The sequence below is a fragment of the Mugil cephalus genome, chromosome 14 (assembly GCF_022458985.1).
Source record: "Mugil cephalus isolate CIBA_MC_2020 chromosome 14, CIBA_Mcephalus_1.1, whole genome shotgun sequence".
Taxonomy (NCBI): domain Eukaryota; kingdom Metazoa; phylum Chordata; class Actinopteri; order Mugiliformes; family Mugilidae; genus Mugil; species Mugil cephalus.
The window spans coordinates 3,376,792-3,403,101 of record NC_061783.1 but is presented as its reverse complement, the minus strand read 5'-3'; the positions used below and the strand labels follow the sequence as shown (position 1 = coordinate 3,403,101).

General features: G+C 40.9%; 1 protein-coding gene across 1 annotated transcript in view; it reads left to right on the top strand.

Annotated features, from left to right (window-relative positions):
- Window positions 1–26,310, top strand: part of ctdp1 (CTD (carboxy-terminal domain, RNA polymerase II, polypeptide A) phosphatase, subunit 1) — a 74,450-nt gene that overhangs the window by 24,177 nt on the left and 23,963 nt on the right. The window contains exon 12 of the mRNA XM_047605514.1: window positions 11,739–12,004. Coding sequence (XP_047461470.1) covers window positions 11,739–12,004 — 266 coding nt within the window. The remainder of the gene's footprint in view (window positions 1–11,738; window positions 12,005–26,310) is intronic.

Below are 26,310 nucleotides of genomic sequence, written 5' to 3'. Positions count from 1 at the left end.
AGGTTTTTTTTCCACATTTGGCAAAGTTGTAGATTGAACATAAGGATGAACTTGAATCACATTATCATATTTGACAGCAAATCAAGGAGCCTGAGAGGCAAGACTCTACGTCCATGTCGGGAACAGATGACGGCATAGAACTGTCCGATGTTATTTGAATTGCGTTGTCAATCATTTGTGCAGCAATCTCGCCTAACCCCTCAAATGAAGCACAGACTGTGCTTCAGCAAAAAGTAGTAGTAGTTCACCAGCAAATGTCCTTGCCTCCAGGATCAGGCTTTTGTTGTTTTCAGATTGTTTTGGAGCTTTAAACCAGTTGCAAGAGAACACTGCCAAAAAGAAAAAGAAAAAAAGAAACCACCATCTTACCAAGCCCATCATTGTGTGGTGAAGTTTATACACAGTAAATGTTGTAAGATCCCCTCTGAAAGAACAGTGGCATATGAGTGCAAATGTGCATCTGCCAAGGTTTAAAACCAGTGTGGCCCTTTGTGAGAATTTTTTGTAACTCTGGAAAAATATTGTTCATACTTTCAAAACACCATGCCACCTTTAAACTTAGTTTCAGTCTGTTAGATTTAAGCATTCAAACACTGAGTTTCACTTCTGAATCTTGGTACGACATTAATCCTGCAAAATTTGTGTTATTTTCTGTATTAATTTTTTTCTTGGTTTGTTTAAACAATTATTACGTATTAAGGCCACGAAAAATGGGCCAGAATTATGGAACGTAATGCAACATAAGGGTCAAGTTGTGGTTTCTCCAAACCACAGGCTGTATAACAACGGACGGATTGACAGCAGAACAGCCAAAGCAAGTAGAGCTCCCCCTGGTGACTGGCTGCAGTATAACTCATAAGCTCCACCTCCATGTTAGTGGATGGGACTTGGGTCAAATTAAAACTCTAAAATACATGTCAAATACTTTTCTTTTCAAGGACACTTTCTGTCATTTTAAGTAGTTAATATAATATTGATGCAAGTTCAAGCACCAGGTTTTCTGCTAAGTTGCATTTTAGTTAGTTATTTGACACTAGAAACAGGATGTGACATAATGGTGACTACCAGTTGCCATGCCAACTGCTCTGTAAAGTGGTCAAACCATGAGAGTTAGAAAAATCAAACTAAAAATAAGTACAGTGTATAATCCAACATTTCCTTGTAACTGGTGGAGGTAGAGCAGAACGTAGTATTAATTAAACAAAAATGTGAGTGAGTCAGTCGTGAATGGGTCATTGATATCACAGCTCTACTCTCAAACTGTACTGCAGACTCTGACTAAAGTCGCAAGATGGCGCTGCCCATATTCTTGGGAAAATAGTGTCAGTTTGGCCAATGCAAGGAAATGGGGACACGACCACATTTATATACAACATTATATACATCCTGTGCTCCATCATAGAGTAAATGTGTTTGTCATGGTTCCATAGAAAGGAGAAGGCCAGGAGAGACGCGCCATTGTCAGAAAACTGTGATATCAGTTTGTAGGGAAATTGATAAAAAAGGAGGCACAGATTATTGAATACTGACTAAAAGTAGGAAGAAGTAGAAAAGTTACATCTAAAGCGTCAGACAGATAACCTCGATCCAGTGTTTGAGCGGTGTGAGGAAGACGTAAAGTTTCTGAAGCAAATCATTCGCCGTACAACTCAGACCTTAAATCTAGTGTGAAGCTGAAATCAACCATCTGTTGCCCTCAGCTCAGTGTGTGGTGCTGTCCGTGGTGCTGAAATTTCTTTCAGCTTACAAAGCAGCAGGCTGCGAGACATTCTATGAGCCCGGCCACACCAGAGCTATGCGGTCAGGTGCTGTCAGACATTGAGACCAGCAAATTACCGCTCCCAGACGGAAGCCACTCCATCGCCTCAAGTCTTCTCAATATTCCTTCTCCTTCCGTTTCCATTTGCACAAGACTTTGGCAGCCTGACAGAAATATCTGATCTGTTCACCTTTGGTCCGAGATCAAAAAAAATGCACCCCATAAGGAGTAATTTGGCCAGAGAACTTTGTGCACTGGGCCCATCATTGATATAAGAGCTCCCTCCTGTAGACTCTGAATGAGCTCTCTGAAGTCATTTTTTCAGCTCAGCCTTACGTAACTCCCCTCAGCTGCACAGTAGCGCGCCTTTCTGAGACGACGGTGAAAAGAAGCCAATATATTTCTGCTTGCAGAGCCTCTGAAGAATTCTTGTTCTCAAATGATTGTTGCTTTCTCTGTGTTTGAGCACTCCAGCCTTCACAGATGTAGGAGGAGCAGGCGGAGGAAGAGCGAACATGTGAATTTGTGTAGCGATTATTCCCACCAGAACGCCCTTGACTCAGTAGCACTTTTGATGTGACCCTGAGCTAATGAATAATCCAGGTGAATGCGGCTATGAGCAGATAGGTTGGAAGGCCTTTGTGCCTGTGATCCATCACTCTCACCACCTTTTCATTCCTTACTTTTCCTTTAGGCTCACTAGTAAGCAGCATATCTTCACATCGACTTCTCATGCACATTTACATCAATTTCTTTTTCCCCAGGGCACGAGGCCAGCTTTTTTCCAGACCCTTTATCTTCCTCGGCGCCCACATTAAACGACCCATCAGTCGCTTCCCTCCCTCCATTCAGCAATCAGCTGCCGACCCTATTACCACATCTGACTACCTTTCACAGATGTAGCCAGTAATTTTGGCAAGGTGTAAATCTTATGTAATCTTCTCCTCAGTGGGACCTGGCTGTGTAAAATTCTCCCTGTGCAGTCCAGGCTCTGCTGAAGACAGGAGCTGCTAGTGCAATAATTCAGCACAAACGGAAACTGATCAAGACAACCAGCTCTGATTGGCTGCACGGAAATGAGCCGAGCTCTCCCTGGGACTCCCTAATCCACCTATTCCATTGCTGAATATTTCTTGCAAGTATAGGATTGCGTCTGTTTGATTCATGTCTTTCCTTTTCAGTCAGACCTCGGGTGAACTCCTCGAGAACTTTACCGTTTCTTCACTAACTTCGTTGCAAGCGAAGTTTCTGTAAAGATCATTTTAATCTTTGTCATAAAGCGCTCTGCTGCATCGCAGTCTCAGCGGTTGACACTTTTGGTATTTCTGAATAATAATTTTTCATCTACTGTATATTTTTATAGCATTTTTTGAGCGACGTTTTTCCAGGTCTTCGTGCTGCGACATTGAAGTTTTCTCTGGGGTATAGTGAATATTTCACACCTCTCAATCAATTCATAAATGGCAGAAATCAGTTGTAATAACACCACTTACCGTCATGTTGACAGAACAGACAAGGCTCTACTGCAGGGGTGTCAAACTCACTTCAGTTCAGGGGCCACATACAGCCCGATTTGATTTCGAACTGGCCGCACCAGTAACATATTAGCACGATAACCTATAAATAACAACTTGTCCAATTTTTTCCATTATGAATACAATTGTATTTGATGAATTATCATTTTACAAAACATTTTATGAACAACCGCTAATTTCTCAAGAGGAATTGTGCCCTCTGCTGTTCAGTTCTGCGTCACGTCCACAACTCTTACGACGACTGCGCGACCCCTAGTGGAAAGATTAGGAACATTTAGAAAAATAGTTAACGCAGTTAATGTCTTCAGAGTCATTTTCACGCTTTGCAAATTTATCCTCTGACAGCCCGGTTTTGTCACACAGGCGTATTTTTGACACCCTGCTCTGCTGCAAAGGCACATTGCACCTGCACAGCGAACAGCATTCACATACTAGTTGTAGTTCATCTTCACAAAAGGCAAGCGATGGGGCCTGTTTTGGATTTAATGACAACAATAAATCTGCAAAAATCGTTGCAGTGTTGTATTGAACTCCAGCACGAACAATTGAGACCAACTGATATTTAACCTAAACCAACTGTTGGTTGGTGCTGAAAAATAAAAACTCCTCTCGTCTTCAGCTGGAAACACTCCTGATAAGACAAGACTCCAAAATGTGTTCCTTGAGATGACTTCATTAATAGCTATAAAACATTAAAGACTTTTGTTTTTTTTGACTCATAAATCAATTTTGAATGAAACAGACAGCAAGGCTTTTAATAGTACAGTTTCCCACCACTAGCGTCAGTACAAAGGGAAGCAGCATTACAGTTAGCCCATGGTTTCAAAACTCGCCTCAGTTCTTTGGTCACGTTTTTTTTTTTTTTTTGGGTTCAGTTAGTTTTTTTGATATTTTGTTCAACTTCTTCTCCATAAATACATTGCTGACTGTGGTGTTTACTACCTTTACATGCTGTTTGGGATTCATTTGGTGAAGAATTTGGTCCAGGAACTTGTGGACAATGTATCTGTAAATACTTATTGAGCATTTCCACAAGCTCACGTCTCCCACCACTGAAGCTGCAAATTATTTGCAATCATCACATTCCACACTGTCGTTCTGGAAGACATCAGCAAAGGGCTGTTGCTTTTTTGTTTGCCAGTATTACCTACTCAGCCATCCTGCTTTCTGACAGCGATGGCTGGGTGATGGTGACAAAGACGTAGAATCCTGCTGGAAGTGTTTCTCCAGCAGAGAAAGTTCAGAGTGAAATACAAATCCTGCAAATCAAAAATACTGCTATTTACGTATGGATGCTGCACCAAACGCTTAAATAATTCAATATATATTCAGTAATATCCAGTGCAACAGAGCACACCCCTGACCACAACCATCAACACGGAGAAGGTTACTTTTTTACAACCAACATTGACATCAAATTTTTAATATATATATGTACACACACACATACACATATATACACACACATACACATATATACACACACATACACATATATACATATACATACACACACACACACACAAAGGTGTCACTTCTCATAAATGGAAGACAAACATTTCACTGAAATTACGCAAAAGCACGTTTTCACACTTATTAGTTTGTGTATTATTGATTATCATTCACAGAATACTGTTTAGGAAAGACGTTGTTGAAATGCTATTTCATTTTCATCCAATAAATCTGAATACAATGAATGTGATGACACCCTGACAGGATTTATATTTGTATATTTGGTGAGTGTGGTTTTATAGCAGCAGTCTAATATCTGGCCTCAGCTCAGTTTAAACTCGTTGATCAATAATAAAAGCTGCTCCTAACTGCTGGCTTTGATTTTAAAATAATTGACCATCAGCTGCTTTTGCAGCACATTAATCATTCAGTGTGAGAATGATGCCCAAGGCCGCATTTAGAGTTGAATTATAAAGGTTCAGAGTTTAGAAGCTCATGTTTTAAGCTCTCATCTGCTTCTTTTTGAAATGTATATGTTCATGCTGGTTCCATCATATGCCAATGAGCCGGATGATTATGACCAGTTACAAAGCAAATAACATTGATTATCTTATAACAACAGGGCATGCTAAGGTTTTACAGTCAGTGTTTATTGACTGTAAGCAAACTGTTTGAAATCATGTCATATTGTTTTAACTTGGCTCCATTAGTCAAAAACAGATGGTAATTATTGCAAGTCAAAATGCCTGGCAGTGATGCTCATAAAAATGTCGCCATGATGATGCTTTCTCTGATAGTGGCAGGCATGACGGCACTCGACGGTAACCGGGATTTAACTTTTGCAACTGATTCTGAAGTGCCTATTCAGCGAGCTGTCCGCTGACTGGGCAGCACTCACAAGAATGTTCTGATGCGTCAAACGTGTCAGCAAAGAGGGGCGTCCATCGCACTGCTGAATTGGCACAGCGCTGTGGAGTTGAAGATAGAGTAATGGGTTAGAAACTGCTAATGCAGAGGTACTGCTCAGCGTCCATTATGGTTACATGTGTAGCACAGACTCTTATTAGAATGTGACCAGTAGGTTTTGCGGTAAAATAAATTCATTCAGGACACCACAATGTTGAATTCTAACCACTACTTATGTGTTATGTGCATTTCCGTCATCTTCATCTTCATCTTACTCCAAACGGATAAATGATCACGATGGACCACAGAGTGGTTACAAACAGTTCCTGGTACAATAGTTCAGTAACTTGAGCATTGAGCCAAAAATAGATTCTATGCCCTGGATTCACACTTGTATTAAACTGTACTTGCAGCCTGCAGCGGTGAGACCCAAAGACTGATTCAAAACCAACTTGGAGGGGGTGCCGTGCTGTGCTTTGAAAAGTTTCATGATGGGCTCTTTGGTTGGCCTTTGATCACAGCCAGGGAAAAAAAGATGCCGTGGGAAGTTTGCCATGCTGTTTGTGATTGTTAATGCTTTCTATTCTACAAAGGTTGTAAGGCCTTTCCTGACGCAGTAAACTGTAAATTGGTTTTAAAAGGTAGAGATCAGAGGCAGATGTGGCTCCACTGACTGCGCAGTCCTCCGCGGTATTTGTCTGGAGTCAGCGCCAAGTCCTCTCAGTATTCGTTATAGTGCTTTGCTTTTAAATCAGAAATCTGAAGATACTCAGATTCTGGGCTGTTTTAACCATTTTACAGAAGAGGATTCATTTTCTATGTTGGTGTGATTTTCTACTAACACTAATTGACTAATGATCTCAACAAGGGAGAGGGCTCACTTTTTTGGAACACTACAGCCTGAAGTGATTCATAGCCTCTTTCAGTGCGTCCAATTAGCGCCGTAGTAATTCAAGAGGTCAAGCTCTTCACAGCACTGAATATTTGTGAGCACCTCTTGGACTTCTAAGTCCTACAAAGAAGTTAGGCTAACAAGCATATGCTCAGAAAGTCATCTTAGTACTCACTCCTGGAGTTGCTGCTTTGTGTCATGTGCTCAGTTGTATCGGTAGTAACTGAAAACCCTCTGCAGCAAGTATAGAAATGCCAAATAACAACACACTACTTTTTATTTGACTTACTGTCATGCTGTGGAAATGTCCCCCAACAAATACATTAGCCACAATGTCTGCCAGAACTAAAAGTGAAAATCATATAGCTGATGTTTTTATTAATTATAATTTTTTTTTTGTTTTTGTTTTTTTTTGTGTGTTATTTTTTTGTCGAGCACAGTTTCAATTCACCGTTCTGTCTGCTGTCTGAAAGCTGACATCTCTGCTTATTGTAGCTATACTTCCAGCCAAATGTTCCTGCTTTTACACCCTCAGCAGGGCTCACAGAAAAGTGGCTCGAGTTAAAATAGTGATCGGCAAAATGCATAATGATGAGAGAATTATTTATTACACTGGAATAAAAGGCAATTTAAAGATGGAACAGCAAGACGAGCAACACCAACCTCACGTTTCTTTTTTATTATTATTTGTTTAGTTTCCCCATCGCCTCAGGCGCTCTGATCTTTACCAAGGTGCTCTGTGGCTGTCCAAATAACCAACAACAAGGCTTTAATGAGCCTGGCTTGATGGCGGTAATGATCCCCCAAGTGAACATCCGTCTGCATTAATCCCAGTTCTCCTCAAGCCACGTGCACCTAATGAGTCAATAGACAAAGGCTGCTCTGGCCATATTCATTTTTATTGATAATTGGCTAACCTCTTCTAAATGGTCGATCACCACTGACATTTAAAATGACGAGCTGCTGATGGAACACAAGATTGATGAGGTGACAATTGTCCCTTTAGTATTTGCCATGTTTTTTTCCCCCTCTGGACACACTTGTATTTAGCTGTGCCCTTTCCTCATGCTAGAAATCAGATGGGATGAGTTTATTACCTCACCTCAGACACAATTCTTTCTGCGTGAGGAGGATGAAAAAAAAAATAAAAAGAGCATGATATTATCCAGTGGCTCCTTCTGACAGCTTTGAGTTGAGTGAATGTCTGGGACTAAACTTTTTTGGGGTCATTTTCAGTATTTAGCTATTTTATGGTGGTTTTCAACACGGAAGTAGAATATTGTGAATGTGTCTTATGGAGCAGAATGAACTGGGGGCTACATCTTTCATTTTATTACATACAGTGGGGGAAATAAGTATTTGATCCCCTGCTGAATTTGTAAGTTTGCCCACTTCCATAGAAATGATCAGACTCTGGTTTTTATGGTTGTTTACTGGTTATGGGTATAGACAGAATATCAGTCGAAAATGCATAAAAAACACACAATCTAAAAGTTATAAATTGTTATGTATTTTATTAAGGGAAATAAGTATTTGATCCCCAAGCACAACACAAGTCAGTACTTTGTAGAGAAACCTTTGTTGGCAAGCACAGCGATGAGACGTTTCTTGTAGTTGGTCACCAGGTTTGCACACAGCGCAGGAGGGATTTTGGCCCATTCATCTTTACAGACAGTCTCTAAATCCTTCAAGTTTCTTGGCTGCCTCTTGGAAACTCGGAACTTCAGCTCCCTCCACAGGTTTTCGATCGGGTTAAGGTCTGGAGACTGACTAGGCCACTCCATGACCTTAATATGCTTCTTCTTGAGCCACTCCTTTGTTGTCCTGGCAGTATGTTTTGGGTCATTGTCATGTTGGAAAACCCACCCACGAGGCATCTTCAGTGTTCTTGCTGAGGAAAGAAGGTTTTTGTCCAAGATGTTACAGTACATGGCTGCATTCATTGGCCCCATAATGCGGTGAAGTTGCCCTGTACCCTTTGCTGAAAAACAGCCCCAAAACATGATGTTTCCACCTCCATGCTTAACCGTGGGTATGGTGTTCTTTGGGTCATACTCACGTTTTTTCATCCTCCAAACACGGCGGGTCGAGTTAATGCCAAATAGCTCAACTTTGGTTTCGTCAGACCACAGCACTTTCTCCCAAGCCTTCTCTGAGTCATTTAGATGTTCACTGGCAAACTTAAGGCGGGCCTGTACATGTGCCTTCTTGAGCAGGGGGACCTTGCGGGCACTGCAAGAGTTCAATCCATAACGGCGCAGTGTGTTGCCAACTGTTTTCTTGGTGACGGAGGTCCCAACTGCTTCCAGATCATTAACAAGCTCCTGCCGTGTTGTTTTAGGCTGCTCCCTCACCTTTCTCATCATCATCCTCACTCCATGAGGCGAGATTTTGCGGGGAGCTCCAGACCGAGGACAGTTGATGGTCCTTTTATGGTCTTCCACTTGCGAATAATGGCACCAATAGTTGTCACCTTCTCACCAAGCCTTTTGCTGATGGTTTTGTAACCTATACCAGCCTTGTGCAGGTCTACAATCTTGTCCCTGACATCTTTTGACAGCTCTTTGGTCTTGCCCATGGTGCTGTAGAAGTTGGAATGTAAGAAACTGATTCTTAGAGCAGGTGTGCTTTATATACATGACGAGTTAAGATCAGGAGTATTGGTAATTAGTTGACTGAGCACAGCTGTGTGCCACATGCGCACCAGCCAATCTGTAGGAGCCTGAATTCTAAGTGAATTGTTGGGGATCAAATACTTATTTCCCTTAATAAAATACATAACAATTTATAACTTTTAGATTGTGTGTTTTTTATGCATTTTCGACTGATATTCTGTCTATACCTATAACCAGTAAACAACCATAAAAACCAGAGTCTGATCATTTCTATGGAAGTGGGCAAACTTACAAATTCAGCAGGGGATCAAATACTTATTTCCCCCACTGTAAATGATAAGTCTCAGAAGATAGTGGCTAAAATATTTGCACAATACTGTTTAGATATTTGTAAGGCAGTTATCACCAGAACAGAAACAGGAGGAGGTAAACCTGGCCAACCCGCAAACACCTTTGAAATCCGGTATCATCTCTGTCCTCTTAGTGTGATTTTTATTCATCTAACTTAAATGATGGAGAGGGCCACAGTCTTTCAGGGGGCCATAGAGCTGCAAACTTTCTTACCAGATATGACAAAAAGCCCATTTTAAATAAGACCAAAACATGTGCATATGTCTGCTTTTTTTAAAAAAAATTATTGAATCAACACATCACAGTATCTCATTTCACTTCATTTCATGCTCAAATGCATCTATAACGATCCACTCTTCAACAACAAAGGGTTTGAACATGTAGGCAAAAAATAACCATGTACTTTGATTTTTTTATTCAAGTGCAAAGAGCTTTCATAAATAAAAAATTACCATTCACAGGTGGAACAAAACGGCTGCACAGCAAATCAAGATAAAGCGCTAGACCTCATTTTGTTCATTTTTACAATTCATAGATTAATATTTTTCCTGCATATCTGTTATACATCACAACTAGTAAATCAGTAGGACGGTTTCTCTTTTAATGAGAAACTTGTAGCCTGTTGGCTATCCAGTTTTCTTTCCGCTGTATTTTTCGCCATGGCTGCTTTGACCCCTCTTTCTCGCCTCGATCTTCTTCTTCTCTTTGGTTTTCATGCCGACTTAATTCTTTTGTAAAGCGGCGTTGAGCGTTTTTCAGATCAAGGTGTACATTAATGACTTTATTTTTTCTATATCAAATCTTAACAAACGTCAAACAGCGCCATTGACATTCACCTGGTATGACAGGGAGAAACCAGTTGACATCCAGTTCTTCCTTTTAATCCTCTGCTCCCATAACCTTCTCCGTTTTTGTTCACTGGGGAAAGTTTCCCCCATTTTTTTTCCCGATCCTGTGCTGGAGCCGTAAGCTGACCACTGTGGTGTATTTTAACTTTTAATCTAGTTTTATTCTGTTATTGTCACTTCTCTATGGATGATCCATTCCCTAGTGGGCCAGACTCTCTCTAATATACGTCTCTGGTGCTAGGAAGCGATGCCTGCCGTCGGGCGGTGGACTGGTTGTTGCAACTTGCAACTGTTCTGGAGGAAACATTTTCATAATTTTCAAAAGTGAATCCAGGGGCCACTCGGGCGTGGGCGCGGGCCAGTTACACATCCCTGGTCTAAGCTAACCGGCTGGTTACTGAATCTTATTATCATTAAAACAGTGGCATCATAAAAAGCCCCTAATCACAGTCTGTTAACATGCACTACATTGCCAAATAAAAGAAGGATGCTAGAAAAAAAAACAGTGTTGCTTGATATATGCACGCACATGTCCTATTAATCAGAATATTATTTATTTATTTATCTATCTATCTTTGACATGTACAAAGTGGTTCTGGCTGCTGTGCAGCATCAAATGTGCAGGAAAATGAACAGAGCGCTAAAAGGTTTCTTCATTTCCCTTACCATCAGACCAATTAGTTCTGACTAAGAGGGTTATGAGGCGTGAGCCAATTGTGATCTGATGTTATTCTTATTATTAGCGCAGTGTTAGTATCCATGAAAACAAATTGCTTGTTCAAATCAAAGGCGTGTTTGTGAGTTTGGTGTGTAAAACGGCAAAAGAGTTGACTCCATTTGACATGAGACTAACTAATTGTTTTTGAACTATTCATTGTGCTGCAGAAATCTTGTATGAGCCTCTTAGCTGTTGGTCCAAAGTTTACTCACCATCCAAAATTGGAATACAGTACGTCATCCAATTACTGATAGAGGAGAAAGCACTTTCCAGCCATAATTAGATCCATAATTGGAATCTGGGGTACATCATGAAACTAGATAATACACAGGGTTCCTCTTGATGATACTTGGAGCATAACTTACACCTTTTAATCGCCATTGTCATTATTTCTATTCGGCGATGACCTACAAAATAAAAATGAATTTCTGCAAATTGTTAAATTATGTAAATAAGTGATATGGTGGTTGTCTCTCACAGAATAACAAAAAGCACATCCATTTATTTCAGTGTTTGGAGGGAGAAATAATTAATCTCAGCTTGACAAAATGAGAAGCGCAGGCGTGTTTTTGGTTGTGCCAAGTCCAGGATGTATTCATGCCGTTGCTGCGGAACGTTGCGATGTACACAAAAGCTCACAAAAGCGTCTTTTTTCGGAAAAGGTGGACGACATCTTAGGCGAGGAGAGCGACAACGAGAGTGAGGGGCGAGGGAAGGAGAAGCCAGGTAGCCAGGAGGAGATGGAGGAAGAAGAAGAGGAGGAGGAGGAAGAGCAGCGGCAGCAGCAGCAGCAGCAGCAGCAGGAGCAGCAGCAGCAGCCTGGAGCCGGACAGACAGCAGGTGGAGGTCTTGGTCCTCAGGCGATGAGCGTGGAGCAGAGGCTTCAGACACTATCCAGTGACTCCACTCAGTCCCATAGTGTCCCAAGGTGAGGCCCAGATGTTCTTATGTCATACGGTTTTCCTCAGCTCACTGAAGCCACTCCACTTTACTTTTACATAAACGCTTAATCAGTTTTTCAGTGTCAACTGTCTTGACACACACCATTCATTCCTCTCACCTTGCGTAAACACGTCCAGCTGAGGACGCAGCGCAACGTAAATTGCAGCTGGCAAGACTCGAGCTCTCCTGAGGATCTTTGCAGAACGAACCGTAGATTTTCAGGTCTTACTTCAGAGGCGACTATTACCATAACACATCACTTCATCAACTTGGCTGTGCTGAAGCCAGACGGTCTGGTCCGTCGCCATGGAGACTAATTCCAAACAGACAGCAGGCATTGGAAGAGTTCTGAACATATGAGAGTGTCTTATTGCCGAGGAACAGGCCGAGCTGTCAGACAGCCAGGATTCATTCTCTCGCCACAAATCATGTTGCTGTCTGTGGTGCATTCTAAGTGCTGATTATCTGTTCATCGTATGAAATAACACAGAAAACGTTAGGGTTTACAGTGTATCTGCAGCTCTCAAACACACACACATTGACAGATGTTTTAGTTTTGTGACCAAAATTTGACATATAATACACAGTATGTACCTCTGTGCCATGATGCTTTAAGTAGGAAGTTGACTAGTCACTGATCACATGGCACTAACAACACGGACGCCTCGGAGAAGACAGGTGAGGAGCTCAGTGGCTCAGTGCAACAAACTAGCAGCGGTTCATCAAGTGTGGAAACACTTCACTAAAGATGAAGCCTTTTCTATCATGACATGCAGAATACGTGAGTCAGTCCTGAAATACAACAAAAGTACTACTGCAATACACACCTATCTGAAAAGGTATCTGCTAATGGTAACAGAGTAGCCGTCCATATCCTCTCAACGTCACTCAGTTAACAACTTCACAAGTGGTATCAGAGAGCAGGAGGATGCACGTCAATAATTTGTTAGTGAACTTCATTGTCTTAAGTTATTACATCTATAGATGCTATACACAGTGAGGAGACATACCACATTGATTATCCCAGCTACATTATCCTATATTACAACTCTTACAACTCTAATGATCCGCTAGGTAAATTGCTTAGTCACAGTGACTTAGTTATAGATAAAAAAACACTCTTAAAAAATACAAGTAAAAGGAAAGATGAACTAAAATAAGCTTAAAATAAAATAAAAATGAAAGTACTATTACTTGCTACTCATGGTTCTGATTCATGTAGGCTTAAAATATCTGCAGCGCAGTAGTGTTTATATCCTGTGTGGTGTTCTGTCAGTTGACATTGTTGCTGTGGTTGTAGAGTGTTTCTTTTGAGAGCCTCATATTAACCACAACTGTCTTATCGCAACAATAGTCTGATTCCGGGATTGTACGATGATTTTCAAGTTTTCCATTAACATGATGCTCAACGTGGGCGTAAACAACTTTTTGAACATAAATAATACAGTTGCATTTCCAATCAGCAACTGACATTAAACCATACTCAACACTGTGTGTGCTAATTAATGACAGCATTTAGTAAAGACCTTATGAGAGGATGTTATCTAGTGACAAGTTAATCAAAGAATTAGTCCACTACTCAGATAATAATGAATATTCCTACATGTGTCTGTCAAGACAATAAGCTCAAACTGACGCTAATGATGAATCTGTTTTGGCGCTCGCTGTTTAGTCTCGTCCGGATTAAGATCATGTAGTTGCCTGATTATCTACAAGAAGTTACATCACATCAGAAAAAATGAACTTTCCTCTCTTCTTTTTATCAATACGTTTATTTAATAAATAGTTTCTCCAGCACTGACACCCCGGAAGCCGTGTCCTCGTAATACGAAGAGCAAGTTGAATTTTAATTAAATAGCACCAAGAAACTTTGCCCAAGCTTCCGATGTTTTATTCACAAGGCTCACCCACTATATTTACTGTGAACTGTAGGGCATGGTAGCCAAGGACCTGAACTTTGGTAGCTGTGGTGAAATTAACGTATTACAAAAGAAACTCTCAAATGAGAACACTGCAGCACGCATCCTCTCACTAAGTCTGACCAAACGATAAAAACAAGCAAGTGTTTCCAAATGTGTGCCACATTGGTGCTCCCATTTTTAAAGATTTTTTTTCAACAGTAACGGTAACGTTTCGAGATTGGGAACATTTTGGCATCGTGCCGTAAAAGTGAAAAACACCTCCATGAGTTCTGCGCACAGATGCGGATCTGTCTTTGAGCGGCTCAGATGGGTTTGAAGTGTTTACTCCTTTAGTGCGACATTTTCTGTGACACTATTTATATACTGACTCAAACGCAACATACCTTCTCACACAGCTCTTCGCGTGTGTCTTTTTCTACAAGTCAAGTCACGACGATGGCTCCTTTCCAGCAGCTATGCAGTGCAATGCAGCTTTTTCTTTTGTCAGTACAAAATGCGTGCTATGAAAAGGATCTGTTTCACTTTAACTTTCACTAGATAGATGGATGGAGAATATCATCCATCACCCTTCAGTTGACCAAACAAAATCCCCTGCCTCCAGCCTGAGCTCTTCACATAATAGCCCTAATATTAGTCCGCTCCACCTCTTTCACCAGACTCGGGTTTCCTCTCACTAAGTCAGCGCTGATCCTCTCTGCTCTGGCTGACGGAGCTTAAAATGGAGTGTTTTTAGACACCTGCATTCACTCAAAAACCACTCTTCTTTTTTTCCTTTCTGGGTGGTTTTGGCTGTGGCTCAGTTTCCTTTTCTGTCCAGACATGTCAGTCCATCTGTCACCTGGTCCGACACCTTTGGTAGCTGCTAATGAGTCAAGCCTAAAATACCGGTCCACAGCGGTGTTTACTTACTGTCGAAAGCCTTCCATTCTGTGCTGTGGTGCAGAGGAGCAGGGCATGATTAAACAGTCTGACACAAGGGGAAGGGGTGTAAATTTGATTCTGAAAGCATTGTGGACTTAAATTGGCAGGTTGGTCTTTGGGTGCTTCCATAGAAAGATACCAGCGGCGTAGGCTAATAATATCAACTTGTGCTTACCCCTGCTATGCCCTGACAACTCTTTCTGCTTGTAAGGGGTTCAGCTCACGGGGACATACTGTATGAGGTTAAAAATGCACCTTGCCTGACTGATTTGTACTTCAAACTTCCTTTTCTTCTTACTTTTTGGTAAGAAAGCTAGCTTTACTTTTGGTTTTGAGGAGAGCCCATAGATTTATATCTGCCCTAGCTCACTAATTTCTCTTTCAAAACAAAAGAGCAACAAAAGGAAGAAAAGGCCCTGTGGTTAGCACATGCCTCCCAGCGAGAAGATCCATGTTCGAGGCTGGAGTTTGCATGTTCTTCCTGTGTCTGCGTGGATTTTCTCTGGGTACTGCTGTTTCCCAAAGACATGCTCGATTCTAAAGTGACCCTAGTTGTGAGTGTGAGTGGTTGGTTGTCTCTGTGTTGGCTCTGCTATGGACTGGCAACCCATCCAGGGTGTACCTCGCCTCTCGCCCAATGACAGCTGGGATAGACTCCAGCAACCCCCACAACCCTAGTGAGGATTAAGCGGTAGTAGAAGATGAGATGAGAGACAACTTTCAGTAGCTTTAACTTCACCCGAAGTCACAATATATCAGTTATTGCCGCGTACAACAGAGAAGTTTTGCGTATATTATGTCTGAAGACTGTTTAAAGGTAATCTCAGTATCAATTACTCACTCTTAATAACCTGAAGAACAAAAGGTTACTGTTAGACATGAGAAGATTAGCCTTTGGTCCTCATATCCTCCAGATCCCTTTAAATCTTCGCCATACTCCCAGCATGGCTCCAAACTCTGCGCCGCATCGTGACTTGCAGCTCCCCACACGTGGTGATGACGCAGGCTACAACAGCTATGATTGGTCCAAAGATTCTCTGTACGTGCCTCTCAGTGGCCGGACGAGCACAAACTTCACCCTCCTTCTGCCTCGGATTACTCAGTGGTCGGACACATCTCCTCCAACGTCTTTTCTCTTTTCTGCATTGCAGTGATTTCGGTAAAAATAACTGTTGTTCAGCAATTATTCGCTGCAACTCTCAGCTTGATGCAAATAAGGTCAACGTAGTGGCACACTGCTCTCTGACCTGCACAGAAGTATAAATGCTCCCACCAGTGTAGGGCTAATGCCTAGTTTATAACATAGACTTTGTGTGGTGTCATTATGTAAGTGTAAACCAAGTTTTGTTCCCCTCTGTGCCTGCAAAGTGGTTTCTAGTTTCAAGTCCCAAACCCCCAGTTTGTCTCACCCCTATACTTTAATTAAAGTAATCCAACTCATGAGGAGATCATTGAGTCCTGCTACCAGCATCAAAAAAAAATAAACGTTGTGTCTGCCAGACTGTGTTAATGTAAGTGTCCTGTCTGACAGAGAAAAGAATTTGACTGCCATGTTGCCCTGTAGGCCGTTAGAGACAGTTAAACATTTCTAGAAGCGGTCATTTAGCTGCTTCCTGATTAGGACTGGACTCCATGAGACCTCCAGTCCTCTGGGAACTGGCTTAGTAGTTGCCACTCTGTCAGTTTCCATCCCCGGCTCTACCATTTTCTTATATTTGCTCCACAATAGGCCGACATCTGTTGCTAAGATACTGTAGCAATGTGAATGTCTCCGATTTGTTCTCACCGGTGCCCCTGCCTTTTTTTCCCCTACCCTTTTCTTTTTGTATTTCTTGTTTCTGTCTAATGTGACAACAATGCTGCTCTTTTTACTGTTCTTTTCAAACATGCTGCCATTATCCCCTAACTTCACTCAAATCTGCCATTCAGACACTCACACCAAAACACCAACACCTCAACAGCAGATTTAGCCAACTACCTTTTATTTTCCCCAGTTGAGAGCCATCCTACTAAGCAGGAAGGAATTTACACCCACAGCGTCAGGCTGAATCAAGTCTGTTTTTGTCGAATTCAAGCAGCACTTTGTGTCCTAAGAACCAATGCTGGCAAGCACAGTGTGAGGCAAATCAATAATTAGCTTCAGCAGAGGTTATTCAAACAGCATTTATTTTCCTGCACATTTGTAAAATCTTCACATAGATTTTTTTTTTAAATTTTAATTGTTGTGAACAGTTCTACAGAGTCTTAAACAGGAAAACACAAGTGCAAGAATGGCTTTTGGCTTTTTTTTTTTCTTGTGCGAGTGCAGTGCAGCGAGTGCAATTGAGAAGTCAGTTTTATGCAGGTCAGAGTCACGGCTAATGTGTTTTGAGCATAAACGCTTCCATTACTGTCTCTTCTAATTAACTGCAAAGCTAAAGGAAGAGTTTACTCACCTCATCCAGTCGCCAAAGCCGCCTTGCACCAGTTTAACCCCGACTGTCCCTGAAACTTTCTGTCTCGATGTCGAGATTTTTTTTTTAATGCAGTTTTAAAGTGGTTTAAAGGCTCAGAAAATACAAAAGTAGGCCATTGCTTGTGGATGTGTTGGTGGTGATTAGATTCTAGTCAGGACCAATGTGAATGATTTATGATGAGCAGTGACACTTTCAGTGACTCTTAAACAGATTTAAGATTTAATAAGAAGGCTGGCGGGTGGATATAAAAGGTGGATGAACTTTTATCTGCGACAAGATAACAAATCCTTTTGGGTTTCAGGCAGTGTTGTCACACTTCCTAGCCACTGCTGAAGCTAACCTGTCGGGCTGACATTTTTGTGTCTGATTAACTAATTTGGTTAAAAGTTTTCTTTTTTTTCTTTTTTTTTTTTTATTGGTGTGAACTTCTAGCCTTCAAATAGAATACTGTTTTAAATTGACATACCTCCTGGTGAGGACTGCAACACTAATGCATGAAACTAGGAGTACGTGGAGTGTTTAATGACGACTGGATCAAAGTTTTGGCCTTCACCTCGGGCTCCTTCTCTGCTTGCTGCTGGTTTCCTAATAAATGTTAAAACGTCTCCAGTTCCTTGGACACATTAGCACGTAAACATCTTTCTCTTCGCTGCAGCCTTTCAGAGGATGTAACACTGACACATACAGAAGCCCGTTCCAGGCACAGAGGATGTCACATTCCTAGCTTCATCTGCCTGTTCAAATGGTGCCATTTTATCATACAGACATAAATATGTTAATGTTCCTTTTGGCTGCATCCACACATGACAGGACATTTATGTAATGAGCTGCATGCACAAGCAATGTTTGGCACTGAGATAAAGAGAGAACATCACTGAGTTAACAAACATTTCACAGCAGTTTCGTCATTTGATGTTATTTAATAGTAGATTCCCGACTGTTGCACAGTGTACATGAAGCGTTGAGTGATGAGATGTTAGGTTGGGACTGTTGGCTCACATGCTGTTGTGTATCGTTGTGTTTGCCAGCCCACGACTGTGAGGTTTTTAACATCTTTTTTCCCATTAACGAGGTAATGAATTACCAGTGATTCTAAAAGACTTTTCTAAGATGTGTGTACTGCTGCTGCCTCTACCTGAGTCTAATGACTTGAGGCTTCTGCAAAGGTTCAACATTTAGAAACATTTCATTATGTCCAGCTGCCACAATTGTGACCTGATCAAAGCTCATTCAGCATAAGACCCTTGTGTTAAATTGCTGTAATGTAATTACAGTTAATTATGTCTGAAAGGGGGTTATCTTTTTTAGTTTTTATCCAATTTTGCCTGTGCTCTGAGAAAATGTGGGATTCCGTGTGACATAATAGGGTTTTAATGTCTTGCTAAAGGGGACACCAGGAAAAAAAAAGATTCTAGTTTAACCTCATTTATGCAATGTGCTCAGTTTGTTTTCTTCATTATTCAAATGAAACTCCTGTCATTTGCACAGTATGTCCACTTGATTATGGTGACTACCAGACAGCTCATCTGGCAAAAAGAAAAAGGATTTGTTTTTATCAGGAAAGTGGACAGAGAGAAAAATACAGAGGAAAAATGTAGGAGATATCGAGAACTCATTTTCTGTTGACATGAATTCATTTCTTCATTTGCACTTGAACTCAATGCACAAACTTCCAGGAAGTTCTCCAGACTAAACTGTGCAAATCACTTTAATGGTAGATTGACTCACTGCAAATGGGCTGAAAACACTTACTAGCCCAGAATCCCTGAGGCCACAAACAACCATTCACTAAATAGAACGACTGACAGTCCGGAACATCTCCCTATCCTAAAGAGAGATTCCTAAAGGGTCTTTTTGAAGCTCAGTGTGGTGACTTGAGTAATCGCCATCTTGGCAGTACCTGACTCCTGGCTAATTCAGAAATGTGCAAAGAGGTGAAGCAGACACAGACACCTGGGAACCTGTGAAAAGGCCAATGGTTCCCAGCTTTCACTCAGTGCAAACGCCTGTCATTCTGCCTAACTTTATGAGTTAGTCATAGTTGTGTGCTTGTCAGTGACAACGCCACCCAAATGACACTGGGTGTTTTTTGCGAAATACAATAGTGAGCGGAGCTTTCGCAGATATTTTGGCTGAAATTTCACCTCCTTTCAAGATCCGTACAAATTCTTGATTGATCCAAATCAATGCGTTCAAAAATCGTGGAGATGGAAAAGCAGCCTGAATGCTAAAGCGGAAACACGCAACAACCAGTGGACAAGTGGACCAATCACAGCTCTTGCTGTCGCATTGCACACAGTTACATTTCTGGATAGGTACACATCAGCCACACAGCGAGATCAACACAAGGTCTGTGTGGGGGCCTGCTTTGGCGCAGGAGCCTGTGTCACTTTAGTGCACAAGCATAAATTATGCGTAAGCCTTAACATTATTTAAATTACTTTACTGTACCATTATAAGAGATGGGGATAGCAGCTATATATTCCAAAGCAGGAATTTTTACTAGCCTGTAAATCCGGTTCTGTCTGTTATGACTTTTTAACATGAAGATTGACTCGCTTTTAGCGGCCGCCTCAAATGGACAGTTGAGGAACTGCAGTTTTTGGCATGTCCATTTTTATTAATTTTTCAGTCACTTAAAAAATAAGACTCATGCAACGCTCTCTAGAAAAAAAATCTTGTCTTTATTTGACTGAGTTGGAGAAGTGGCCATTTTTGGCCCCTTCCCAGACAATCCAGCCCCAAGCACACTTGGTAAAGGGATCACTAATCATTTACATTATTCCGTTCTGTTAACTTTTGGTTTGTTGTATAAACGATGATGTTACAAACTGTAGCCGTGCAGCTAATCAACCTGAGGATAAGTCTGGGGGATTTACTTCCAACTACTGCTGCAACTTTACTACCACGATAAACACGACTGAATGTGTCTTCCAGTGAGAAAATTGTCTTGACAGGTTCAGTTGATTAAGTGACCATTGTCAGTCTTCCAGTCCTCATTAGCTCCATTCAGACTGAATCTATTTAGCTGAGTTGTTGGGGTTTTATTTTCATCTTTCCTGGTCAGTGATTTTTATCCAAGTCAGAGCACATGTATGAGCCATTTTTCCACACTCAGCCCAGTGATAATTACAGCTAAAAATACCCATTTAACAGTGAAGGTGCTGCGCTTCCTGTAATTTGAATCCTGACCTTATTACTATCACCATTTTATATGTCTGTTCTTTTTCCATGAAAACCTTTTTTCCTCTCCTGCCACAACATCATAACACCAACATATAGGCTCATTTGGGAACCAGCATGGCATCAGAGAGTGCTGAGAGTGCTGTGGTATTGTCAGCGACTACTGTGACTAGTAGAGCTTTATTTTTACCTTGTATTTATTCACATTTTAAATTGATACCAGATGAAATAAAATGATGCAAAATTAGCTATTAGCCCTTCCTGTATGTGGTGTAAGGATGGATTCACAACCAGTTATCAGGATCACAGAGAACTGAGACTACACTCAAGTAAAGCGCTAGTAAAGGAAGGGCTGCAATATTCAGATTTCTGATTTTGAAGATGCAGAGGTGTTAACTATATTCTGACACGTCTGTGAAGTATCCATTTGAAAATGTATGAAGCCTCGATTAATGACGCTCTTTCCGTGCCTCATTGTTAACTCATCCAAACCTTGTTCTATCTTCTGAACTTTTCACATCACATTTTCTTCTGACTTTAATGGCCATTAGAGCAGCTTTCTGTGCAGACTCCTGCTGATATCAGTAAAGCTCACTGTTAAATCCCAGCCTCTCTATGCCACGTGCAGACATTCAGATGCCTCGTATCTGCTTCTCCATGTTCCGTGTGTCTCTGGAGGATATTTATTTCTGAGTGAAAAAGAAAGTGTGAAACTTGTCAGCTTGAGTGAGCATGGTATTATGACATCGCTAGAACTGAGGTAATGAATGAGGTAAACGAGTTGTAAAGTTTTCCATTCAGTTTGTTGTCAGACGGCAAGGTGGGAAATTCAGGATGTGTTTGGTCTTGTGGGACCTTCTAGTTTGACGTCTGTGACTGCTGTTAGCCACGGTGGCTGGGTTAGACTGTGCCTTTGTTTGTGTGTGTCATTGTATATTATATGACTCTAACGTCTTTACATTCTCTCAGTTGGAGAACTGAGCCCCTGTGATGTGCAGCGATATCCCGTCCTTATATAATGTGCGTTGATAGTGGTGCTGAAACTGCGTGAAGCATTTTTACAGTAAATGTCAGGCTGTTAAGGAACAATGTGTCTCATTGCTATGCTGTTCATGTAAGATAAATTAGAAGCACATCCCCTGCTTTGTTTTGTGTTATATAACTGAAGTGCTACATTATTTTTCCTGCCAATACTGAAAGGTTTTTCTTGTTCTCTGGGCGTCGTGCGCGGTCAACGTGTATTTCCCACGTGTGTAACCAGTTGTCCTACACAGGTAATGAATGTCCTTGATCAAAGCCGCACCATGCACTACACATGTGGATAGCGAAAGCTGTGTCCTGACAAAAATAACTTTCCATTACAGCCCACACTGACACACTGACACACTGTGTTCTTATCAGAGGAACATTATGAATAAGTTCAGCTGTATTATACCTGTAGAAATATTTAGTTGTGTTTGACTTATGAAGGAAAATCTGCTTTCACGCTGCTTTCCTACACTTAGAGTGTTCCCCCTCCCCAGGTCTGCTCATTTGTGTTAGTGTCAACTCAGCATTCTCACTCTGTGCTGACCTGAAGGAGAGATTTACAGTAGGAACAGAGGTAACTTACAGTCTGACAGGATTAGTTCAGAACACTGGTACATGAACCACAGTGCAGCAAGAAATACCAGCCCACACAATTACTGCCCCATTTTTTAGTTTTTTCATTTGGTTACTTCCTGATTTCCCGAATTGTTTTCTTCTTACATAATTATGACCAGTCAGAAAACTGTTTGCAAGAACATGATCGCTCATTTGCCCTGTGAACAGGAACCACATCCAGGTTAAAAGCAGCTTTCTAACATACTGTATTATATTACCCCCTGAATCGGAAGGAAATATAGACGTGCAAAGTGTTGAATAAGTGTGTGTTAATTCTTTGCAATGACTTTAGACATGGACCAGAGTGTAACAATAATAATAGAATGGATTTACATTAACTACAACATACAGTTGGAGTATGTTGCAGTTTACATTCAGTCTGTCCAGACAGAGTTTTTATAGGACATTAGGGTTACACACTGTGAAGTTGATATTTGACCTTTTGTATATGAAGTATCTCCTCATTTAATAAGCCTAGACATTTGCGTGGGATCATTGTGGATCATTTGTTGGATCACAGCAACCTCTGACCATTCATTTCAATTTATTTCAGTCTTCTGAGATATTGCTTTCACAGAACGGATGTATTCACAGACCCAAGAACATTATTCCTCTGGCCGCGGCTGTCACTGGCACAGGGAAGCATGAAAATTGTCTTTCAGATTCAACCCACTCATTCAATAAAACAAGTGTCCTGTATCCACACGTCTTTCTTCTATTGTGTAGATCCCAAAATTCAACTGTGTATTTTTTTTTTTTTGCCATTGTGATTATCTGTTGAGTATAGCACCCTAGCTCTCCTAGGTCTGTTTTAAAAGTCATGAATTGGGTTGTGTTTTGCTGGATGAACAGTGTTAAAACGGATGATTAAAGATTATGGGCGCACAGTTGTTAGTTGGAAGGGTCTTAAAATAAAGCGACAGACTTTCAAAAGATCATTTTCAAAAGTATTAAATAGAATCATAAATTCAGCATGCCGGGCAGCGTCCTTGTAAAAGTACCCACCGGAATAGGAGAGCAATTATTAAACAGCTGTGAAACAAGCTGAACAAAGATTTGACTCCCTAGCCAACTGCTTTACAGGATAACAACAAAGTATTATATATTAAAATGAGTTCAGTTCTTGCAGGCTCTGAGGCAGAGATGATCAGATTCACCTCCTCCTCACCAGCAACATTGGTCCAGCTCACATCAGGAGCAGAGGGCTTATCTTCATTATTATCATTTTTCCCATGATCAATAATGTAATTTTGCAGAAAGCTCAACATCCTGATAAATAAATGGAACGAAGAAAAAGAAATCTGTACAAAAAGTAGCTAAAGCGTCTGTTCAAGTGGAAAACTAGATAATAGGACAGAGTGGCCCTCCTCAAGCAGGAGTTTCTCAACCAAGTCTAACCAACTTTTCCAGAGGAGAATCCAGTGATTAAATGGAGCCCTTCATTAATCAAAGTATAGACGTGCAGCAGGGCAGCAGACCATGAAGTCATGTCTTTCTTTTGACTGCTCCCACTGCGTGATGTCAAAGAGTTTCTGCACTCTGAGAGTTGATTAAACATAAATGAAACACAAAGCAGCAAAATCCCAGTGCTTTCCTCACTTCTAAAGCACAGGTGTCAAACATACAGCCCCCACCAGTTTTAGTCAGAGAAGTGGACAGAACACTACACTGAGACCTAGGACTTAACAGCAGACAGCAATGAACCCTAATTGCACTGATTTTTCTGAAGACATTTATTTGCTCTGAGCAACGTGATGTCTGTGGCAGTATTTGTCTCAGTCTTTATCGTTTGTTTTTGCATTTACAGCATTAAATAACAGTATTTTGGCTTGAACTAATGATTACAATATTGCGTATTCAGTTGGTCTGTCGTAAAGTTTTTATCTTACTGAAGGAAAAATCCTCCCCATGGTGTTTGCTTTGTAAGGTATGGAAACAGATGGTGACTGCAGCCAACATTAGCTTCACAGAGTATTAGAGTTCTGGCCAGAGGTTCTAGTTCAGATATTTTAAAGTGGAAAAGCTTTTACCGATATTTTAAAACCAATGTACTTGAGTTTCAGGTGTTCCTGTTTGAACTCTAACTCTCTACCAGTCATTTAGAAGAAGAGAAGCTATTACTGATAGAATGAGAAACTCCCTTTGTTCTAGCTTTGAACAAGTGGAACATATGAATGTTATTGTGACTGTGACTGTGATTGTCTGTTTTCCTTTCCAAATGAATGGTACTTATTGACCGCAGATTCCAATCTCCGAGTGTGACAGGGTGAAATTTTGATGTTAAGACTGTGTAAACTGATAGGTAGAAAAATGGATTGGTAAATTGAGGATTAGTGGTTTTCCAGTCGGACATAGATTTCTTCCTTTCCTGATGCTTAAGTCCAAGTCAAATATCCTCCAGCCAGGGCCGTGTCCTGACTTCTGTGATGGGGGTGACACACTAACTTACGCAGGGGTGGCATGAAGTGTGAACAGGAGTGCCTGCACACACACACAAGCAAATGCACATCTACACACACAGGTGTCGGTATAGAATTATTTTACCATTTTTGTCCCCACAACCCATATCTACTTAAATACTAACACTTCAAGTAAAAGCCGCAACATACAAATGTGACTGACAAATTCCATACTTTATCCTTTTGGGGGGGACAACCTGCCAAGATGCACATTCAAACATAGGGTTAGTGTATAAAAACGCCAACAAAATCAAAATGAATAAGCCTATTTGGGCAGAACATTTACTTGACAAAACGTTTAATGTGGCACAGTGTAGTTGGTTACTGTAGTATTTTCAGCAACAGAGAAATCTGAACTCACGGTATCTTATTTGAATTTAATAAGTGGCATCCCTCCTCATGTCTCTACATCCAGACCATCAAATCTCTTTAACATTTTAAACTGACCTGACCCACATACAAAAGACAATCCACATTCCAAAACAGTGTAAAGTGCCAAAAAAGTTTCAAGCCTCTTTGGGCAAAATATTTACTTGACAAAACTGTGTAACAATGTTAATGGTTGGATGAATATTTCATTTCATCAGAGAAAGCTGACCTCACCACAGCTTGTGCGCATTAAAAAAAAAACAACCTTACATCACTTTTAACAAACACTTGTTCATAATGCAGCAACAATAACCCTGTGACTCCAAAAGCCAACATAGGTTACTGTTTATGAAGTGCAAACATATGTAAAATAGTTTTTTACGTAAAAAATATTTTTTTTGAAGAAACCTTCAGTGTGCCACAGTGTTGGTTACTCCTGTATTCTTACCAACCCGAGAGACTTTGCTAACTTACTTGGGGAAAAAAAGAGTAACATCCCTCCTAACTTGCAAATCATTAAAAAAAAAACTGGCTTGCAAACACCTTGCTTTTACCATTTTAAGTGATACTGCTCTTGCAGTTTTTATGTCCAAACGACTGTTGAATTTGAGATCATTGCTCCCTCACCACTCATTTAGGTGGCCGAGGCATGGCCAAGATGGACTTGCTCTGAAGAACTCTCACTCATCATGAAGAATTTAAACAGTTATTTCACCCAGCTGACAACATCCCCGCTTCCATATTTTTTAACTGCTCCGTTGTCTTTCATGGTGTGTCGTAATTGAATGCCGTTTGCTCGACGTCCATCAATATCAATATTTCATTCTTATTCCGGTTTGGTTTCTGCATCTTAAAAATATAAAGCCAAGAAAAGAGGTTGTTGCAGAAACCGCAGTTGTGAGGGGCCAAGCAGTGTGCATCAGCCACTCATGTCACTGTGTTTCCAAGCGCTTTCATCAGCTTGTGCTCCTGCAAATAGAGGCAGAGGCCGCTCTTAAGTAACATGTTGTTTGCGAGTAACTGGCGCCCTGGGAAACATTTCACATAATGGTGCATGTCCACCTTTTCTCTGTGATGATTTTGGTGTTGCAGCAATAAACCTGAGGCACATTTTTGAAATGGGGCACTGTGGTAAACTTAAGGGAATGCAGCACAGCACGCATTCTGCCTCAGGGAACGGGAACAGGCTTCTAGCAGCATTACCGTATGTAATACTTGTGCTGACCCAGCACCATTTGTTTAGGTAAATTATTAAAGAATTTTCATCATTTGTCTTACATAAAGGGTCACCTTATACATTCATAAGTAGCTTTGTAATGGCCCCAAGGGCACTGTGCT